The sequence below is a fragment of the Triticum dicoccoides genome, chromosome 6B, assembly GCF_002162155.2.
Source record: "Triticum dicoccoides isolate Atlit2015 ecotype Zavitan chromosome 6B, WEW_v2.0, whole genome shotgun sequence".
NCBI classification, from domain to species: Eukaryota; Viridiplantae; Streptophyta; class Magnoliopsida; order Poales; family Poaceae; genus Triticum; species Triticum dicoccoides.
The window spans coordinates 216,420,142-216,437,427 of NC_041391.1; the positions used below are offsets into that span (position 1 = coordinate 216,420,142).

A 17,286-nucleotide genomic window follows, 5' to 3' on the forward strand; every position below is an offset into this window, starting at 1 on the left:
ATATAGTCGTGCAATATATCGATCTTTATGTCTCGACCATTTCGAGACTCCTCGTCATGTCCATGATCACATCCGGGACTCCAAACAACCTTCGGTACATCAAAACTCATAAACTCATAATAAAACTGACAATGAAACCTTAAGCGTGCGGACCCTACGGGTTCGAGAACTATGTAGACATGACCGAAACATGATTCCGGTCAATAACCAATAACGGAACCTGGATGCTCATATTGGCTCCTACATATTCTACGAAGATCTTTATCGGTCAAACCGCATAACAACATACGTTGTTCCCTTTGTCATTGATATGTTACTTGCCCGAGATTTGATCGTCGGTATCCCAATACCTAGTTCAATCTCATTACCGGCAAGTATCTTTACTCGTTACGTAATGCATCATTCCACAACTAACTCATTAGCTACATTGCTTGCAAGGCTTATGGTGATGTGCATTACCGAGAGGGCCCAGAGATACCTCTCCGACAATCGGAGTGACAAAACCTAATCTCGAAATACGCCAACTCAACATGTACCTTTGGAGACACCTGTAGAGCTCCTTTATAATCACCCAGTTATGTTGTGACGTTTGGTAGCACACAAAGTGTTCCTCCGGTAAACGGGAGTTGCATAATCTCATAGTTGTAGGAACATGTATAAGTCATGAAGAAAGCAATAGCAACATACTAAACGATCAAGTGCTAAGCTAACGGAATGGGTCATATCAATCACATCATTCTCCTAATGATGTGATCCTATTAATCAAATGACAACTCATGTCTATGGTTAGGAAACATAACCATCTTTGATTAATGAGCTAGTCAAGTAGAGGCATGCAAGTGACTTTAAGTTTGTCTATGTATTCACACATGTATCATGTTTCCGGTTAATACAATTCTAGCATGAATAATAAACATTATCATGATATGAGGAAATAAATAGTAACTTTATTATTGCCTCTAGGGCATATTTCCTTCACTGGGGTCACAATATCCTGGTAGTAGAACCAGGCCAATTGCCAGCCTCCGACCGACTCAGGAAGTGTCATGGAAGGAAAAGAACTCCTTTTTCTCTTTTGGATACCCAAACCCCCACACATCTGGATAACATGTGTTCTCTCGTCACTCGAATTCGCTTTTTTCACCGACTGAGAGCGGATGGTGAAGATGTGCTTGAAAAGAACCCAGTGCGGTCGGCAACCCAGGAAATTCTCGCACATGGACATGAATGCAGCAAGATATGTAATGGTGTTGGGAGAGAAGTGATGGAGTTCGGCTCCGAAAAAGTTCAAGAAGCCTCGGAAGAAAGGGTGCGGGGAAGAGAGAAACCGCGGTCAACATGGGTGGCGAGCAGAATGCACTCACCCTGTCGCGGTTGGGGTTCCGTTTCCCCCTCCGGCAACCTCACAGTCCCATTGGCGATCAATCTGGACTTCGCCAGCTCCTCCAAATCCTCTAGCTGGAGCGAAGATTGGATCCAATCGCCCTGGATCCAACCCGCCGGCAGCCCGGACCTCGACGACGACCCCCGAGCCATCTTCTTGCCCTTCGCCGCCCCTGTCGCCTTCTTCGCGCATTCCAGCGCTGCTGTCTTGTCCTTCACCATGGTGGTGGAGCGGCGGCGTTGAGAGCGGAGGAGAAGAGAGTAGCGGAGAGGCAGAGAAGATTGGGGGAAAAAGGGAGCGCACAGTGCAAACGCCACGGACCCGACGTCTTATAAAGAGCCATTCCCGAGTGGCTGACGTGTGGGTCCAGGCGATCCTGTCAAATTCCGCAACAGTCGCGCGCTCGGTACGTGGCGAAAAAGGTGGCGCGGAGATCGAGGCGCCTTCGTCTATCCAACCCGCTCATTGCGGCGCGCCCCGCCTCGCGCACTTCCCCAAATTTTGAATCCCACGAGATCCGGAACACGCCGTAACCAATCGCGCCGAAGATTTCGCAGCGAAGGGAACACTCGACAAGGTGGCGTTGTAAACTCACTCGACGACTTACTGAATTGATCAAGGCGACTGAAACGAAGCTGTAGTTTCAACATAAGCCTCTAGACCAACTCAAGTCTTTATAGAGCACAACAGTCAAGGCAAGATTGACTTCCACCTTCTTTTCACTCGAAGCTCAATCCATTCGGAGACTAATGATGAGGATATAGACCTAGGGTAGGGTCACAGGCCTGACCTATACACCCTACCTAAGGTCACTACCCTAGAAGCAAAGGCACCCCAGAGACAGCAGAGAATACCAATTGAAGACGTCGAGTGCAATCCACTCGACCAGTCATATCACTCGGGTACCCCTCCTTCCTGTTATCACTCGACCATACAAGAAACCACTCGACCTATGAAGACCAGGAGTCGCACAGGACAACAACGGTCAAGCATTCACTCCGTAGTCTTCAAAGGTATTGATAGCACTTTATAGCTGGCGTTATCAGTAACGCCCTCTCTTTATGTACATTGAACTCTCTGTAACGGGGGACGGCTGAGTCCTGGCGCGCTCTATATAAGCCACCCCCTCCTCTGGCATAAGGGTTCGCACCCCCTGTAACACACACACACATACTATAATCCAGTCGACCGCCTCCGGGCACCGAGACGTAGGGCTTTTACCTCCTCCGAGAGGGGCCTGAACTCGTAAACACTTGCGTACAACCTCACCGTAGCTAGGACCTTGCCTCCTCATACGTATCCCCTATTTTTACTGTCAGTCTTAGTACCACGATAGTGGTCCAGCATAAAAAAACAAATATGACATGACAACTGCTCAACGAGTAGAAGTAATACCGATTTTGGGAACAAACTCATGGAACAAAATGTTCTCTTAACATTGGTCATCACCACCAATAGAAGTAATGCCAATTTTGGGAACAAGTACACAAAAATGTGAGTTATATGCCTCTTTGTTTGAACAATCTTAACTGATTATAATCTGGGAAAGATAAGGAATGTCCCAGGTCCTATTCATTCTTCAACAAGTCTACAAGAATTACTTTACATTCTATCAATCATAATTGGACCTTGGATACAGCCAACAAAATGTAAAACCCCAATGAGCCATAAAGCAATGAGAGGTTGGGTAATGGATAGTGGGGAGTGCAGAGTGAGGTTAACAAACAACGTACCACCGAAGTCCGAACAAATCGAGATGGCTAGCTGCTGCCGTCTGCGGCAAGCCTGACACCCGCACACCGCCGGCTACCCACACCGAGTGCGTGTGGATTGGGCAGGGTGGTGCCGGGCGGGAGGGGCGGACCTCTGGCGGGTCCTGGCCTTCTGGGTGTCCGGAGACGCGACGAGTTCTAATAGAGATGGGTATAGTGGCTCAGTCAATATGCGCAGAGGTCAGAGAGGAATCGGGGACTAGATTAGTGTGGAATGACATGGACGAATAGGCGGTGCTTTTTGGGTTTTGTTTTATTTTTCTTTAAGCCCATCTCCCTTTCATTTCTCTTTATAAGGTCTGGTCCATCTTATAATCCCTAATATACAGGCTGATCTAAAATCCCACTGCCTACCTTGTCCACACTGTAGCCACAATGGTGCATTACCTATGGTGTGCTAGAGAGCCGGTCCTATTTATCGTGCGGGTCGTTGGGTGGTAGGCAAACACATGCCGCTATGATTCGCTAGGCACATTATTGGGCCGACCCATGTAGGCCTTTTGGACTACTCACTATTCCGACTTTCGGAATATTCTAGAACCTTCCCAGACCCATTTTTCTTTCTGTTTGTATCTTTTGGTTTTTATGGTTTTCCATTTTCATTCTTTTACTTTCATTCGCGAGCATTTTCTGAATTCATGAATATGTTTTTGAATTCATATTTTTTATGAAATGAAACATTTTTCAAAGTTGAATTCTTTTTAAAATTTATAAATATCATGAATTTGTGATTTTAGGCTTAACTAACAATTTTAAATTCTCAAACCATTTTCGTATTCATGAACATTTTTGAAATAGCAAACATTTTTCGAATTCATTATTTTTTTGAAAATCTGCAAACATTTTTTAATTCGTGAACAATTTTTTAAATAAAAAATAAATTGAAATCTCAAACATGTTTTGAGACCGTGTAATTTTTTTGGAATCTCAAATATTCCGAACACGTGAATATTTTTTTATCCGTAAACATTTTTGAATTCGTGAGCAATTTTTGAAATCTTGAATTTTTTCCAAACCATGAATATTTCCAACATCATGAACATTTTTTCAAAACCACGTTTTTTAAGTCTTAATAATATTTCAAATTAATGATTTTTCTATCCGCGAACATATTTCAATATCACTAATAACAAGTCATACTTGTTTTTTTTCAGACAATAATAGCGTTTCGGGCGGATCCTATTTGGCGCCTATTCCTATTGTTTTCGTATAAACGGGCGCCTGAGCGTGTGTTGGTATTCGAACTAGCGACCTCCTGGTCGTTCGCACCCTACGCTAACTACCCCCACCGGCCTCACCTCGTGTGCTCTTTTTTTGAGCATCGGTACAGACATAAGCACATAAGCGCTCATATACACGCGCATACACTCATTCCTATGAACGCACACACGCACACCCTACCCCTATGAGCACCTCCGAAAGACTGAGCCGGCATATCATCTTGAGATTTACGAAGTCACTGTAGGTGCCTCGTCGTCGACGGGAACGTCTCCTCCCACTGAAAGAGCATCGCCGGAAATCCTGAAATAAATCCAGGAATAATGCGAGCACCAGGATTTGAACCCTGGTGGATTGGGGATACCACTGTCCACCTAACCAACTCAACCACAAGTTGATTCGCCACCTCGTGTGCTCTATTACATCTTCTTCAAACTATTTTTTTGTATGTCTTTTTATTTTCTTTTTTCTTTTCTCTTTGCTTTTTTATTCTTTTTCTCTTGCTAAATTCAATGAACTTCTTTCAAAGTTGATGAAATTCTTTTCAAAATCAATGAACTTTTTCCAAAATAGATGAACTTCTTTCAAATTCGATGAAATTTATCAAGTTCGATGAATTTTTCCAAATTTGATAAAACTTTTTTCAAAAGCATTGAATTGTTTTTAAAATTGTGATCTTTTTATGAAAACTAATGATTTTTTTCCAAAATCAACGAACTTATTTTGTAAATTGATGAAGTTTTTTCATAATTTTGATTTTTTTAAAAAATTGATGAACTTTTTGAAATTCCTGAAACTTTTTTTGACACATGAACTTTTTTTAACTTTGTGAATTTTTTTTAATCTGTGAGCTTTTCAATTTTGTTCACACTGTTTTCTCCAAAAATCACGAGTTTCTAAAATCGCTGTGCAATAAATAGTGCGGCTACAATTGTTTTTAAAAAGTTCGCGCTGGAATCTCACAGCAGCGCCTTGCGCTTCTAGTGATTAGCAAACCTGCACTGAAGCTAACTTGGGCGAGGTCGATTCCTTGCGGGAGCAATATTTTATGGTGTTTTTTTTGCCTTTTTTATGTGTAACCTTTGTTCCGAGTAACTGTTTTTTTTTCTATATACTCCCTTCGTTTCTAAATGTAAGTCTTTTTAGATATTCTAATTTTAATACAAACTACATACGGAGCAAAATGAGTGAATCTACAGTCTAAACTATGTCTATAATCAAACTCTTTTTTAGAACGGAAGCACACCCAGCCGCCGCCTCCAAGAACCCTAGCTTTCTGCCTCCTACCGGCGCCGGTGCCGGTCCATCCCGTCTCTGATGGCCGTATGGCCATGGAGGCGGAGTGGATCTCGGCCCTTGCCGGTGGGAGGGCTCCGTTTTTAGATCTTTTTTCATGCTTTGTCAGGGTTTGTGTCCTGCTCAGGAAGGCGAGGCGGTGGCGGCTCCATGAAGATGGAATAAAGGTCTTTTCGCCTAGCCCCAGTTTCGGTGATGCGTCTTGCATCGTCGGTGGGCGTGTAGAGTTGTGTCTCCGGCGGATCTGTCTTTGGTGGATTTGCTCGGATCTGTTCGTCGTTCGTCTTCGTTCGTGTGTTTTCAGGTTGGATCCTTTTGATCTACACTCTTCATCCGCGGCGGTTGCTATTCTGGTGCGTTGGTTCTACGGGGCCTTAGCACGACGACTTCCCGACTGTCTACTACAACAAGGTTTGCCCGGCTCCGGCGAGGGAAGGGCAATGACAGCGGCGCGCCTTCGGCTCGCTCCAGTGCTTGTAATCGTCGCTAGGTGGTCTACACATCTGGATGTAATTTTTATTATTTCTAGTTTTCGTTGTTCTACCATGATTGAAGATGAATAGATTAGAAGTTTTTCCCGCAAAAAATAAATAAATAAACTATGTCTATATACATCGTATGTAGTTCATATTGAAACCTCTAAAAAGACTTATATTTAGGAACGAAGGAAGTATATACGTTTTCGCTGCTCCGCGTGTCGTCAGCCGGCCCACTAGGAGCGGCTAGTGAGCGCCAGCAAGCAAGGCGGCGCTAGGGGTATTCTTGGGTCTTCATGTGAATACACATGATTTTTACAAAACAATGTTGATTTTGGTAAAAGAGTAACAATTTTCGAAAAACAGCAATGATTTTGACAAAATGAATACACATGAATACCCGGTTACAAATTCCTGGAGCCGCCACTGCCAGCAAGTGAACCGGCGCATAAAGCCCTGATTAGGAGTTCCCAACGCTTCGGACTATGGGGGAGCAACTAATTAACAGCGCTCCTTCGGGAGCCTTGTAACGATCAGCGCCACTTGGCGCGTTCTTAGCCATTCGCCATGTGTCGCGCTCTGGGTGGTCCCTCCGGATTTTGTTTTTTATTTTTCTGCATGCATTTTTGGCTTTTTAAACGGGTTTTTTTACGTTTTGGTTTTCCACCGGTCTTCCCTAGCTTTCCGACCAAAAAAAATCGGATTTTTTTCCGCAAAAAACACATTTTTTCGTGAGAGTCATGGTTTTGTTTTCGCGAGAGGCACGGTTGTGCTTTCATGAGAGGCACGGCCGTGCCTCTTAGAAACGAAAAAAAACACATTTTCTATTTTTTTCTTTCGCGAGAGGCATGGTTTTGATTCCGCGAGAGGCACGGTGGTGCTTTCGCGAGAGTCACGGCCGTGCCTCTTGAAAACGAAAAAAACACATTTTCTGTTTTTTTTCTCTTTCGCGAGATGCACGGTTGTGCTTTTATGAGAGGCACGGCCGTGCCTCTTGGAAACGAAAAAAAAAAACACATTTTCTGTTTTTTCCTTTCGCGAGAGGCATGGTTTTGATTCCGCGAGAGGCACGGTGGTGCTTTCGCGAGAGTCACGGCCGTGCCTCTTGAAAACGAAAAAAAAACATTTTCTGTTTTTTTCTCTTTCGCGAGAGGCACGGTTTTGCTTCCATGAGAGGCACGGTTGTGATTTTGTCAGAGGCACGGTCGTGTCTCTTTCGGAAAGAGAAAAAAACCCATGCTCCCGGTTCAGTTTTTTCATCCAGTTTTTTGTCTGGTTTTTTTCGTGAAAATAAAGTTCGTCAAAACTTATCAACATGGGATCTAGTTTTGAAGATCTCGATGCGTGGAATCCAACGGCGAAAGCGGTTCGAGATTTGAACGCACGATTTAAAAGATAAAATATTTTGAATAAACGGATCTACGAAAAAAAAAAACTTCCAGATTGCGACAAGTGATCACAACCTGAGGGAGTTGGAGTGATCTCCGCAAGGAATACTTCTTAATTAATGATTTCGGGACTATGGTGTCATTTGTAGCACCCGACAATGGGTCGGACCCAAGCGCCTCACGCTTTTGCCACGAGCCAGTGTACGAAAGCTTGTTTCTTTTATTCTTCCGGTTTTCTGTTCCCCTTTTTTCATTTTCGTGTCCTTCTATTTTGCGGTTATGTTTTTATATTATGTTTCTAATTTTCTAATTCTAATTTATCATTTCACCTTTTTTAAAGTGTTCATCATACATCTTTTTAATCATGTAGTTGAAAAAGTTAAATATATATAAAAATATTTTTGATGTACACGACAAATGTGTACGTGTATGCAAAAAAGTAGTCATCAAAATATGAACTTGAAAAAAAATAATCATATATTTATAATTTTTTTGAAAAAGGTATAATTTTTTTTTCAAGTGAATACGAAAAATGTACAATGTTTATGAAAAGTAGACATAAAAAAATCTGTTCAAAAAATATTAATAATGTATTTGGAAAATGTTAAACCTGTATAAAGAATGTTCCATATGTATACAAAAAATGTATACTATGTATGAAAAAAGTAGACATCAAAACTTATAATTTTAGAAAATAATCATGTATTTCAAAAAATCTTAAACATGTAATAAAAATTATTTCTCCTTTATATAAAAAATGTACAATGTGCATAAAAAATGTAGACATGTGTTGAAAAAATTAGACATCAAGGCATATATTTAAGAACATATAAATATGTATAAAAACTTGTTCATGATGTATGCAAAAAATATATGTGTATGAAACAATTTTCCTAATGTATGGAAAAAATTGAACTGATGTACACAAAATGTACATGGTGTGTGAAAAAAGTAGAAATCAAAATGTATATTGGCAGAAATTTTAGTTATGTATTTAAAAGATGTCAAACATGTATAGAAAAGAATTTCTGATGTTTACAAAAAATACCCCAAAAAGTAGATATAAAACATGTAACTGAATAAATGTTGATCATGCATTTAATAAATATTAAGTGTTTACACTAAATATCCTGATGTATACGGAAAAGTTTACAATATGTATTGAAAGAAAACAGACATGTATTAAAAAAGCAAAAGCAAAAGAGAAGGGCCAAAAGAAAACAATAGAGAAACATAAACAATGAAGAAACTGAGGAAAACCAGAGAAAGAAGAAAAAGAAAAAGGTAAAAATAAAACAGTAGAAACCCTGTGGAGAAACATTAAAAATGAAGAAAACTGGTGAAATTTAAAGAGGAAGAAAAACGGAAAACAAATAAAAATGGAGAAACCGGTAGAGAAACATAAAAAATAAAAGAACCGACGAAAACCAAAGAAAAAAGAAAAAAAGAAAAAAAATAGTCCCAAATGAGAAGCAAAAGAGAAACAATGCAATGAAACAGGCTAGACCAATAACTATGCAAGGGGAGAAACCTTGAGGCGAGCAGGGTATACTTCTCAGCGAACTATAGCCCTGGCGTGCATTTGCTCTGTTTCCACCGCACTGGTCGGGGAGTAGGAGCTCCCATAATGATTTTGCTGGAGGTTGGCGCCAAATTCTGCACTTTAATGATGCACACTAATCAGCGGTCACTTCTTTAGGAGCCCCGCGAGGGTCACTTTAGGTGAGCTAGGAGCGCGCCATCACGTGTTGCGCTTTGGGCGCTCCCTCTAATTTTTTTTACGCATTTTTAGCTTTTAAATATTTTTTTTTGTTTTTTTGGCTTCCCAGTTTTCCCGTGATTTTTCTTAGGTTTTGGATTAAAAAAAATAGTGCGAAGAAACGCTCTTTCCCCTCCTTCAGTGTGAGGCATAGCGTGCCTATCAGAAAAGGGAAAAATGCTCTTAATTTTCTTCTGCGAGAGGCATGAATTTACTTCTAGCGGAGGCATGTACTTGTGTCTCTCGGAAAAGGGGTAAACACATTTTTTTCCTTTCGCGAGAGGCACAAATTTAGTTTCCATGAAGGCACAGATTTGCTTCGACGAGAGGCACGGATTTGCTTCGACGAGAGGCACAGATTTACTTATGGAGGCACGGATTTGCTTTGGCAAAAGGCACAGTCATGCCTCTCAGAAAGGGAAAAATGTGTTTTTCTTTCTTTCGCGAAAGCCACAAATTTACTTCTAGGCACGGATTTGCTTCTGCGACCAGTCGTACCTTGAAAACGAAAAAGAAACATGTTTTCTTTTTTTCATTTTGTGGGATATATGAATTTACTTCTCGTGAAGACACGGATTTGCTTTCGCAAGAGGTACATTCGTGCCTGTTCGGAAAGGGAAAAAACGTGCTCCTAGTTTGTTTGTTTCGTGAAAATAGTTTATCGAAACCTATCAACGTGAGGAATCCAACAATGAAAACGGTTCAAAATTTAGACGGATGGCTGAAGAGAGAAAATGTTTCGAATAAAACGAATCTATGGGCGGGATGATCTTTGCAATGCAAAGAGCACTTCTTAATCAGTGATTTCGCTTAAATTTTGGCTCCAAATTAACAAGTTGCGCTAGACTCGACCTTGTATGGTCTGGCCCATAATAAGCTAGTCCAGGGCTGAAGACATCAAAAGGCCCATGAACCTCCCTTGTCAGTAGCCGGCGCTTTCTCAGACGGGCACGCCTGCCGCTGCTCCGCCCTCCCGCCTCCACCGACGGCGACCTCGCTTCTCTACGGCCGGCTGCCAACCCAACCGCCGTCTCTACCAGATAGGCCGCCACCGCATCCTCCTACCCACCCCCCTTAAGCATCAGCAGATCTACGGCGACCGGTCAAACCAACCTAGCGGCCCTCCCAAGCCATGGTGAGTTCCTTGCCCTCTCCTTCCTCACCAAATTGAAAGTGAAGTACCCGCTTGAACACTAGGTTGCCCTGCTGTAGATTGGAGAAGTCGGTTGATTGCAGGCTGGACAAGTTGGTTGATATTTTACTCCGAATCTTCTCCAAAACCCTAGCCTTTTCATGGACTATACATTTACCGCCGACGGTCACATTTACTATTCACTTCCATGTTTGCAGCTTATATTGTTTCAGTTTATCATAAACATATGGACAATAGATTACGTATTATACCCTGGTTGCCAATTATTCTAAATGCTGAATCCTCGTGTTAGGTGTTCGTGTCCATGCAGCAGAGGTTGTAATGTACCCAACACCACTGCTAGCCACTAAAGTATGATGAAGCTTCTTCACATCCAGTGTTTGATATGAACCTTTTTTAAGAACTCGCAAAAGAGGAATAGAAATCTTATGTTCATACAACCTGGGAAAGGAACGATATATCCGTGCTCTGAAATGGATCTTTAGAAGGGTAAGAGGCGAAAAGAATACCCTTATATTCTCTTTAAGATAAATTTTCACTTACATTATAAAGTAGCGACAACACATCTTGATTTTTTTTCTGTTAGTGATCTTGTTGCACCTTCCTTTCTTGTTATGGATGCCAATTGGCCATTTCAAGTGATTGTGATCTCGATCATCACTACCTTATCCATGTTGACCCAAGTTGACCCACGTGATATCCTTAGCATCAGTTGTGTAGCTTGGTTTGCCAATCCAAAGATGCACCCAGATTTGACTTCAGATTTTGCTAGAGTGTTTGCTCCAAATTTTGCACTTAAATCATGAAATTTCTAGTGATCTTGGTATTCAGGCGTTTTTGTTTGCTAATGAGCTCGCATAACCATTTTTTAGCTGCTATCAGTGCAAAAGAAATATGATTAGATATGGACAATTGATTCAGAATACCTGACTTTTACTGTAAAAAGATCATGATGTGTATTTCTGACATTTAATTAAAATCTTCCATGTTTTATTATATAATTGTAAGCTTTTCGTGTTGAAAAACTATCATGAAGTTGATAAATGGAATTTACTGATAACAAAGAAGTCAAAGCAATGAAATGTTCCTATGTTGTCATATCTACTCCATCAACAATGAAATATGACCTTGTGGTTCACTTCCTAACGGGTTCATACTTTTTGCAGGCCACTGTACCAGTTAACCCGAAGCCTTTCCTGAACAACCTGACAGGGAAGTCTGTTATTGTCAAACTGAAGTGGGGTATGGAGTACAAAGGTAATATGTATCCTTTTCTTATTTCCACTTCTATTATTTCCTTGTTTAGTGTATGTACTTTATTTCCCAGAACCCCCTTGTCTTCAGTAATGATGACTGACAATACTTTCATCCCCAGGGTACCTTGTTTCTGTGGACTCTTACATGAATCTGCAGGTATTACTTTTTTTTTGTTTTGCTGCATTATTAAAGCTGTGATGGATCAGCATGTCAAAATTAAACATTATCAGTGCCTTGTGATGGATCAACATTTTTTATTTTGTTACTGTCTTTCCTACTGCTTGCAGCTTGCTGATACAGAGGAGTATATTGATGGACAATTCTCTGGAAATCTTGGAGATATACTGATAAGGTAACAATTTATGATCATCTTTACCTTGCTAGTGTGAATTAGTCCTGTACTAGAGGATATGCAGGGCCTTGAATCAGAACAACTCATATGGTTCCGCATCTCCTCAAGGATAAATATTTTCATACAGTTGAACAATAAATAACTTAGCACCACATATTTACCATCAACTTTAGCTTATAGCAACCCAGGGAGTAAACCATCCCATTGGGGAGAAACATCGAACACTTGGTACACCGTACACGTTGCTTAAGCCAATCTCGATGTGTCCAGACTGTGAAACAACTATCGCCAGGGTAGAAGTTGGGGCAACAACAGAGTGTGCTAGGGAACAGATGTAGAGGGATGGGAAGGGATGGTATGCATGAGCCACCACTGCCCTCAACCGAGCACCAAGCGAGTCCGTCGTCCCGGGCGTACAATCATCCTGGCAGTGCGGCATCATGACCAGCACGGAGGCCAGCAATACCGTCGAGCCAAAGAGCATGACCTAGGACTAGTCTCGGTGGTGTGAGCGACGGCGAGAAGGCTATGAGATGGCGAGAATCTGACAATCTGTAGCAAGACGTTGAGAGGAGCATAGAGGTGCGGTTGCTAAAGTAGATCACCATCATCGATAATTGGATTTGGCAAGAGGGATGCTGGGCATGGCAATTGTGTGAACAACGCCACCCCCTTGAGGTCTTGACCCAACACTTCCCAAAGCTTTTCCCTTCTACCCGCACGAAGGACATGAGGACGGGCAGGTGGGGAACTGGGGATACGGGAGTGATCATTGGGAGAAAGATCCCCTGCCTGACCAAAGGGCCCCAGCAGGTGAATGACCCAGTCAAGATCAACAACACAATCAGAAAATTGTACACCTCAATTGAATGTGAGAGCTCCAACCCCTAGGGAGCTTAGTGGATTTAAAGATACCTATGTACTTGACGAGCTATCCCTGCTAAGGCCTTGTACAAAACTGCTTAGGGAAGTGCTTAGAAAAATAACCCGGGTTTTTTCTGAAGCACCGGTGCCTATTTCCGCAGGAGGGATGCCTAATTAAGCGTCTATCCTCTCCAAATAAGCACTGGTGCTTAAAGAAACACTGGTTTATTTTTTTAAGCACCTCCCTAAGCACCTTGCATTGTACAAGGCCTAAAGCATGCAACTATCACTATGTGTTCTAAATTTTACCGGAAGTACTGCACGTCCGACGATTTAGAGTCCGATGCTTGTGCAATATGCGATCGGACCATCTAGCTTATAAACTAATAATGTGATGGATGGCTGATGGTAGGTGTCGTACAAAGATCAGACCAGAATTTCTCGTACGTCTAGCAGCTCTCATGTTTTATTGTTGTTTGATGAAATAGAATCATTGTGTGTATTCAGTTCACGGAAATTACATGCCGATAACGGCTGATTCCATATTTGATATCTGCACTTGCATCATATATTCCTTGATCAAATTGTGACATTTGGTACCCAGTTGTCCCTCATGGTGTGTTCTTTCCTTGGTCAACAGGTGCAACAATGTTATGTATATGCGTGGCGTTCCAGAGGATACCGAGATAGAGGATGCAGTGTGAGAAGACATGGACCGCTGTCACGCGTAGATATCTGACATGAACGTGCCAATCTAGCCCCGTTTCAGATGTTGTCTCCATTGATGCAGGATGTACGATTTACCTGCTCCCATGCTATCTACATGTTTGGTTGTACTGGTGACCAGATTTTTCAGTTTTCAATCGTCTGGATGGTGCTATCGTCCTTGCTGAGTGTTAGAAGTACTGAATTTCTTGAGCAATTCTATTTTGGCGTGCCTGGTTTTGGAAACTATATGCCGAATTGACCCTCCGTTCCTACCTCACTGGTTTGGTTTGAGGTATATCATTTCTTCATCAATAGCCACTTCGGTATTATAGACAAACGATCTGTGATGAGGTTATTATTCAAAGCAAACATCCAAATTGTCAATTTGTTGGGGTGTTTGATATGAGGCAATAGATAGTGCATTCCATGCTTGGGACAACATGCCAAACTACAGCAGGATTTCAATAGTTCAGGGTTCTACTTGCACCATTCCATGTTTGGCTTGAGAAATGTAAGGCCGCGCTTGGGATGGTTGTAAAATAATACGGAGGTGTTTCGATTACAGGTGTACATCATCTGTAATAGAATAAAATGGCTTATTTGCACCTTTCTTTGAGCAATTCTGGGCCGGAAACAAAACGGCAGACCGAGGCATATATTCTTTACGGATGTATTTAAAACGAAAATGGTGACCCGAACAGGGCCTAAGAGGTTGACTATATGCAAGTCATTGCGATAAATTCTTTTAGTGCAAGTCGATTATATATAAGAACCCCTTTTCCTCGTGTAAGTCGACTATATATAAGAACCCCTTTTCCTCCTCCAGCCGCCCAACTTCTCTCTCGTCGTTGCCTTGCCTCTACCGAGGTTGCTATTAATCCGACCGACAATGCCTCCTCTGTCTTCATCTTCCTCTCTGCAAAATCAAGGTGGAAAAAAAAAGATCCATCTGCCAGTGGTTTGGCTTTTTCCTAAACAAGGACAGAGCCGTCGAGTGAGGATTGGCTGACTGCTGACTTGCACACAATTTATTTTAGGCAGCTTGTTAATACCCCCTCTTGTCAAAAAAAAGTCTTACATTCTGAGACAGAAGAAGTAGCAAGCAAGAAAATGTAAAATCTATCACCACTTTGTTCTTCATCAGCATAAAGGTTTCTCAATCGATCTAGGAAAATGCAACTTTAGTTTACTGAAGAAGTGCAAGTTGTATTTTCTTTCTTTTCTGAATTGATTGAGACTTAAGAAAATCTCAGTCCACTCAGACCTAGCAAAACCCTGGTACAAAATGGATCATTACATAACACATTACGTCCCAAATACACCCATTATCTTTATCTAAACAAATGGAGAACTGCATGATGCTGTCCAAACTAACCACTGAACAGAAAAGAAACTGAAAGAATAAACTGGATCGAAGCTAAGCCAAACATCACCCTAGCAAAAACTGCCCTAGTTATTACAAACGCCCAAGCAGGCAGGCCATGATCCCCAACGCCGCACCGGCACCGCTCCACCAGCTCCCCACCGCTCCGCGTCCGGCAGCGGCTTCTGGTATCTTGGCCGCCACGCCGCCGTGCACACTTGGTATCGGGATGACCGTAGATGGTGGCGGCGTGGTGTCCGGCACTTCCGGTTCAGGCTCCGGCATGCCCGGGGACGGGACCTGCTGCATCGGCGCTGGCGCCGGGGTGGGAGGTAGCGACATGTGCCTAGCCCTTGGTCTCTGCGGTCCGGGTGCGGGCGCGACGACGATGCCAGGCGGGAGGATGAGGTCGCTCACCTGGAGCACCAGCACGCTGAACGCCTGCGAGGTGACGACCTTGACGAGCGTGGAGTTGCGTCGCGCGCCCCCGCCTGGCGCGCCAGAGGAGAACGTGATGCGGCTGGTGTCGCCTCCTGACACGCGGACGAACCCGACGCCGCGGCCCCGAGCGCCGGCTCCGGTCCCCTGGAGCATCGTCGTGACGATCGATCCGTCGCCCGTTCGGCCCTGGCGCAGCGCGTCGAGCCTCTCCGGGTCGAGGAAGTCGAGGACTGCATGGAGCGCGAGCAGGTCGGCGAGCGCCGGCAGAGGGAGGCGCGGCAGGCCTTGGAGCTCGTTGGAGAGGGCGGTGTTGTTGACGGCGAGGATGGTGACAATGGGGTGCTCGTTGATGGCGCGCGCAAGCCCGGTCTGGGTGAGTAGGGAGCTGAAGGCGCTGTACTCCGGGAAGGAGGAGAGGATCTTGGTTACGTCGAATGCGGAGGCGGTCGTGGCGGGCATCATCCCCGGGAGGACGAGGCCGCTCACCTGGAGCACCATGACGTTGAACGCCTGCGCGGTGACGACCCTGAGGAGCGTGGCATTCCGCGGCTGCGGCCCGGTTCCGATGGGCCCGCCGTAGGAGAAGGTGATGCGGCCCTTCTCGCCGCCAGCGACGCGGAGGAGCTTCAACTCGTCTCCCGGCAGCAGCGTGGTGACCTTGGAGCCCTTGCCCGTGCGCCCAAGCCGCAGCGCGTCGAGTTTCTCCGGGTCGAGGAAGTCGAGGACGACGTGGAGCGAGAGGAGGTCGCCGAGGAGCGGGTGCGGGAGGCGGCGGAGGGCGGCGGTGGGGAGGCCGGTGTTGTTGGCGGCGAGCACGGTGACCTTCTTCTGGGCGTTGATGGAGCGGGCCACTCCCGTGTCGACTAGCATGCAGGTGAAGTCGCTGAACTCGGGGAAGCCGGACAGGATCTTGACGATGTCGAAGGGCGCGGGCGCGGCGGCGCCGGCGGCCTCGGCGCTGGCCGGGGTCGCCCGGAGGAGCAGGAGGACGGCGGCGAGCGTGAGCAGGAAGGGACGAGCCATGATCGGGTCTTGGGATCGGCTGGCTACTCTCGCATGCACTGAGAGAGGGTTAAGGATCAGTGATGGAGGCTGGAGCTCATATATACGGCGCGTGCGTGGTGCGGGAGGTGTCGGAGATGGCGGCAAGGGAGCGGTCGGAGGCGTTTGAACGGTTGGAGCAGTGACTGGACTACTTCCAAGTTCCACAACGCTGGACACGGATCACAACATGGTCTATGATTTCTGCGATGTTGTAGCGATTAACGGCCCGGTCCGAGTTTACCCCGGGCCGAAATGTTGGCTCGGCTCCCGTGCAGGCCGGAACCCCCGAGGGCCATCCACTGGGCTTGTTTTCGGCCATCCACTCGGGGAAGCCGGACAGGATCAAAGTGAATGTAGATGCGGCCGTCGCAAGGCACGGTGGACTTGGCGCAGTTTCTGCAATATGCCGAGACGGTTTAGGAGCTTTCCAGGGAGCTTCAGTGTTAATTTTAGCCAATATGGATGAACCGGGAGTGCTAGAAGCACTGGCGATACGGGAAGCGATGACCCTCTCTGAAGATCTGTATGTGCAGGACATTGCAATCGCCTCGGACTGTAAAATGAAAGTCAGGTACTTCTGCTGCTTATGAAGCAATTGTACTTGATGTTAGACTATATTTACATATAGCTTCTCTATATGTCTTGTATATTGTATTGTACACCTTGATGTACCCCTTATATATATGAGATAACCACAGTTTCCCCAAACCCTAAGTCTTACATGGTATCAACCTCATATGTCTTCCACTGCCGCCGCCGCCGCGATCGCACCGACCTCCGTCGCCGCCGTCGCTTCGGCCCCTGTCATGGC

The 17,286-nt window shown here is 44.5% G+C and overlaps 2 protein-coding genes across 4 annotated transcripts; one reads left to right on the forward strand and one right to left on the reverse strand.

Moving 5' to 3' along the window:
- Positions 1-10,197: 10,197 nt before the first annotated feature.
- LOC119324216 (probable small nuclear ribonucleoprotein F) lies at positions 10,198-13,904 on the forward strand. 3 transcript variants are annotated; one of them, XM_037597982.1, is made up of 6 exons: positions 10,198-10,428; positions 10,739-10,797; positions 11,613-11,703; positions 11,822-11,859; positions 11,991-12,055; positions 13,560-13,904. In XM_037597982.1, the coding sequence occupies exons 2-6, from the start codon at positions 10,768-10,770 to the stop codon at positions 13,621-13,623; spliced, it is 288 nt and encodes a 95-aa protein (XP_037453879.1). In that variant the 5' UTR covers positions 10,198-10,428; positions 10,739-10,767; the 3' UTR covers positions 13,624-13,904. The 3 variants fall into 3 exon arrangements, with proteins under 3 accessions (XP_037453879.1, XP_037453880.1, XP_037453881.1); XM_037597983.1 differs by lacking the exon at positions 10,739-10,797 and having other exon boundaries at positions 10,199-10,428; XM_037597984.1 differs by lacking the exons at positions 10,198-10,428; positions 10,739-10,797 and adding an exon at positions 10,798-10,935.
- A 928-nt stretch (positions 13,905-14,832) lies between these two features.
- On the reverse strand, positions 14,833-16,466 carry LOC119326127 (fasciclin-like arabinogalactan protein 3). Its single transcript, XM_037599831.1, has one exon. The coding sequence runs from the start codon at positions 16,452-16,454 to the stop codon at positions 15,084-15,086; it is 1,371 nt and encodes a 456-aa protein (XP_037455728.1). The 5' UTR covers positions 16,455-16,466; the 3' UTR covers positions 14,833-15,083.
- Positions 16,467-17,286: the final 820 nt, after the last annotated feature.

Excerpts from the sequence above, each read along its gene's own strand:
- LOC119326127 (XM_037599831.1), bottom strand. The coding sequence starts at position 16,454 with ATGGCTCGTCCCTTCCTGCTCACGCTCGCCGCCGTCCTCCTGCTCCTC.
- LOC119324216 (XM_037597982.1), top strand. The coding sequence starts at position 10,768 with ATGTACCCAACACCACTGCTAGCCACTAAA. Across the intron at positions 10,798-11,612 it reads CACCACTGCTAGCCACTAAA|GCCACTGTACCAGTTAACCC; the intron begins GTATGATGAAGC and ends TACTTTTTGCAG. Across the intron at positions 11,860-11,990 it reads ACTCTTACATGAATCTGCAG|CTTGCTGATACAGAGGAGTA; the intron begins GTATTACTTTTT and ends TACTGCTTGCAG.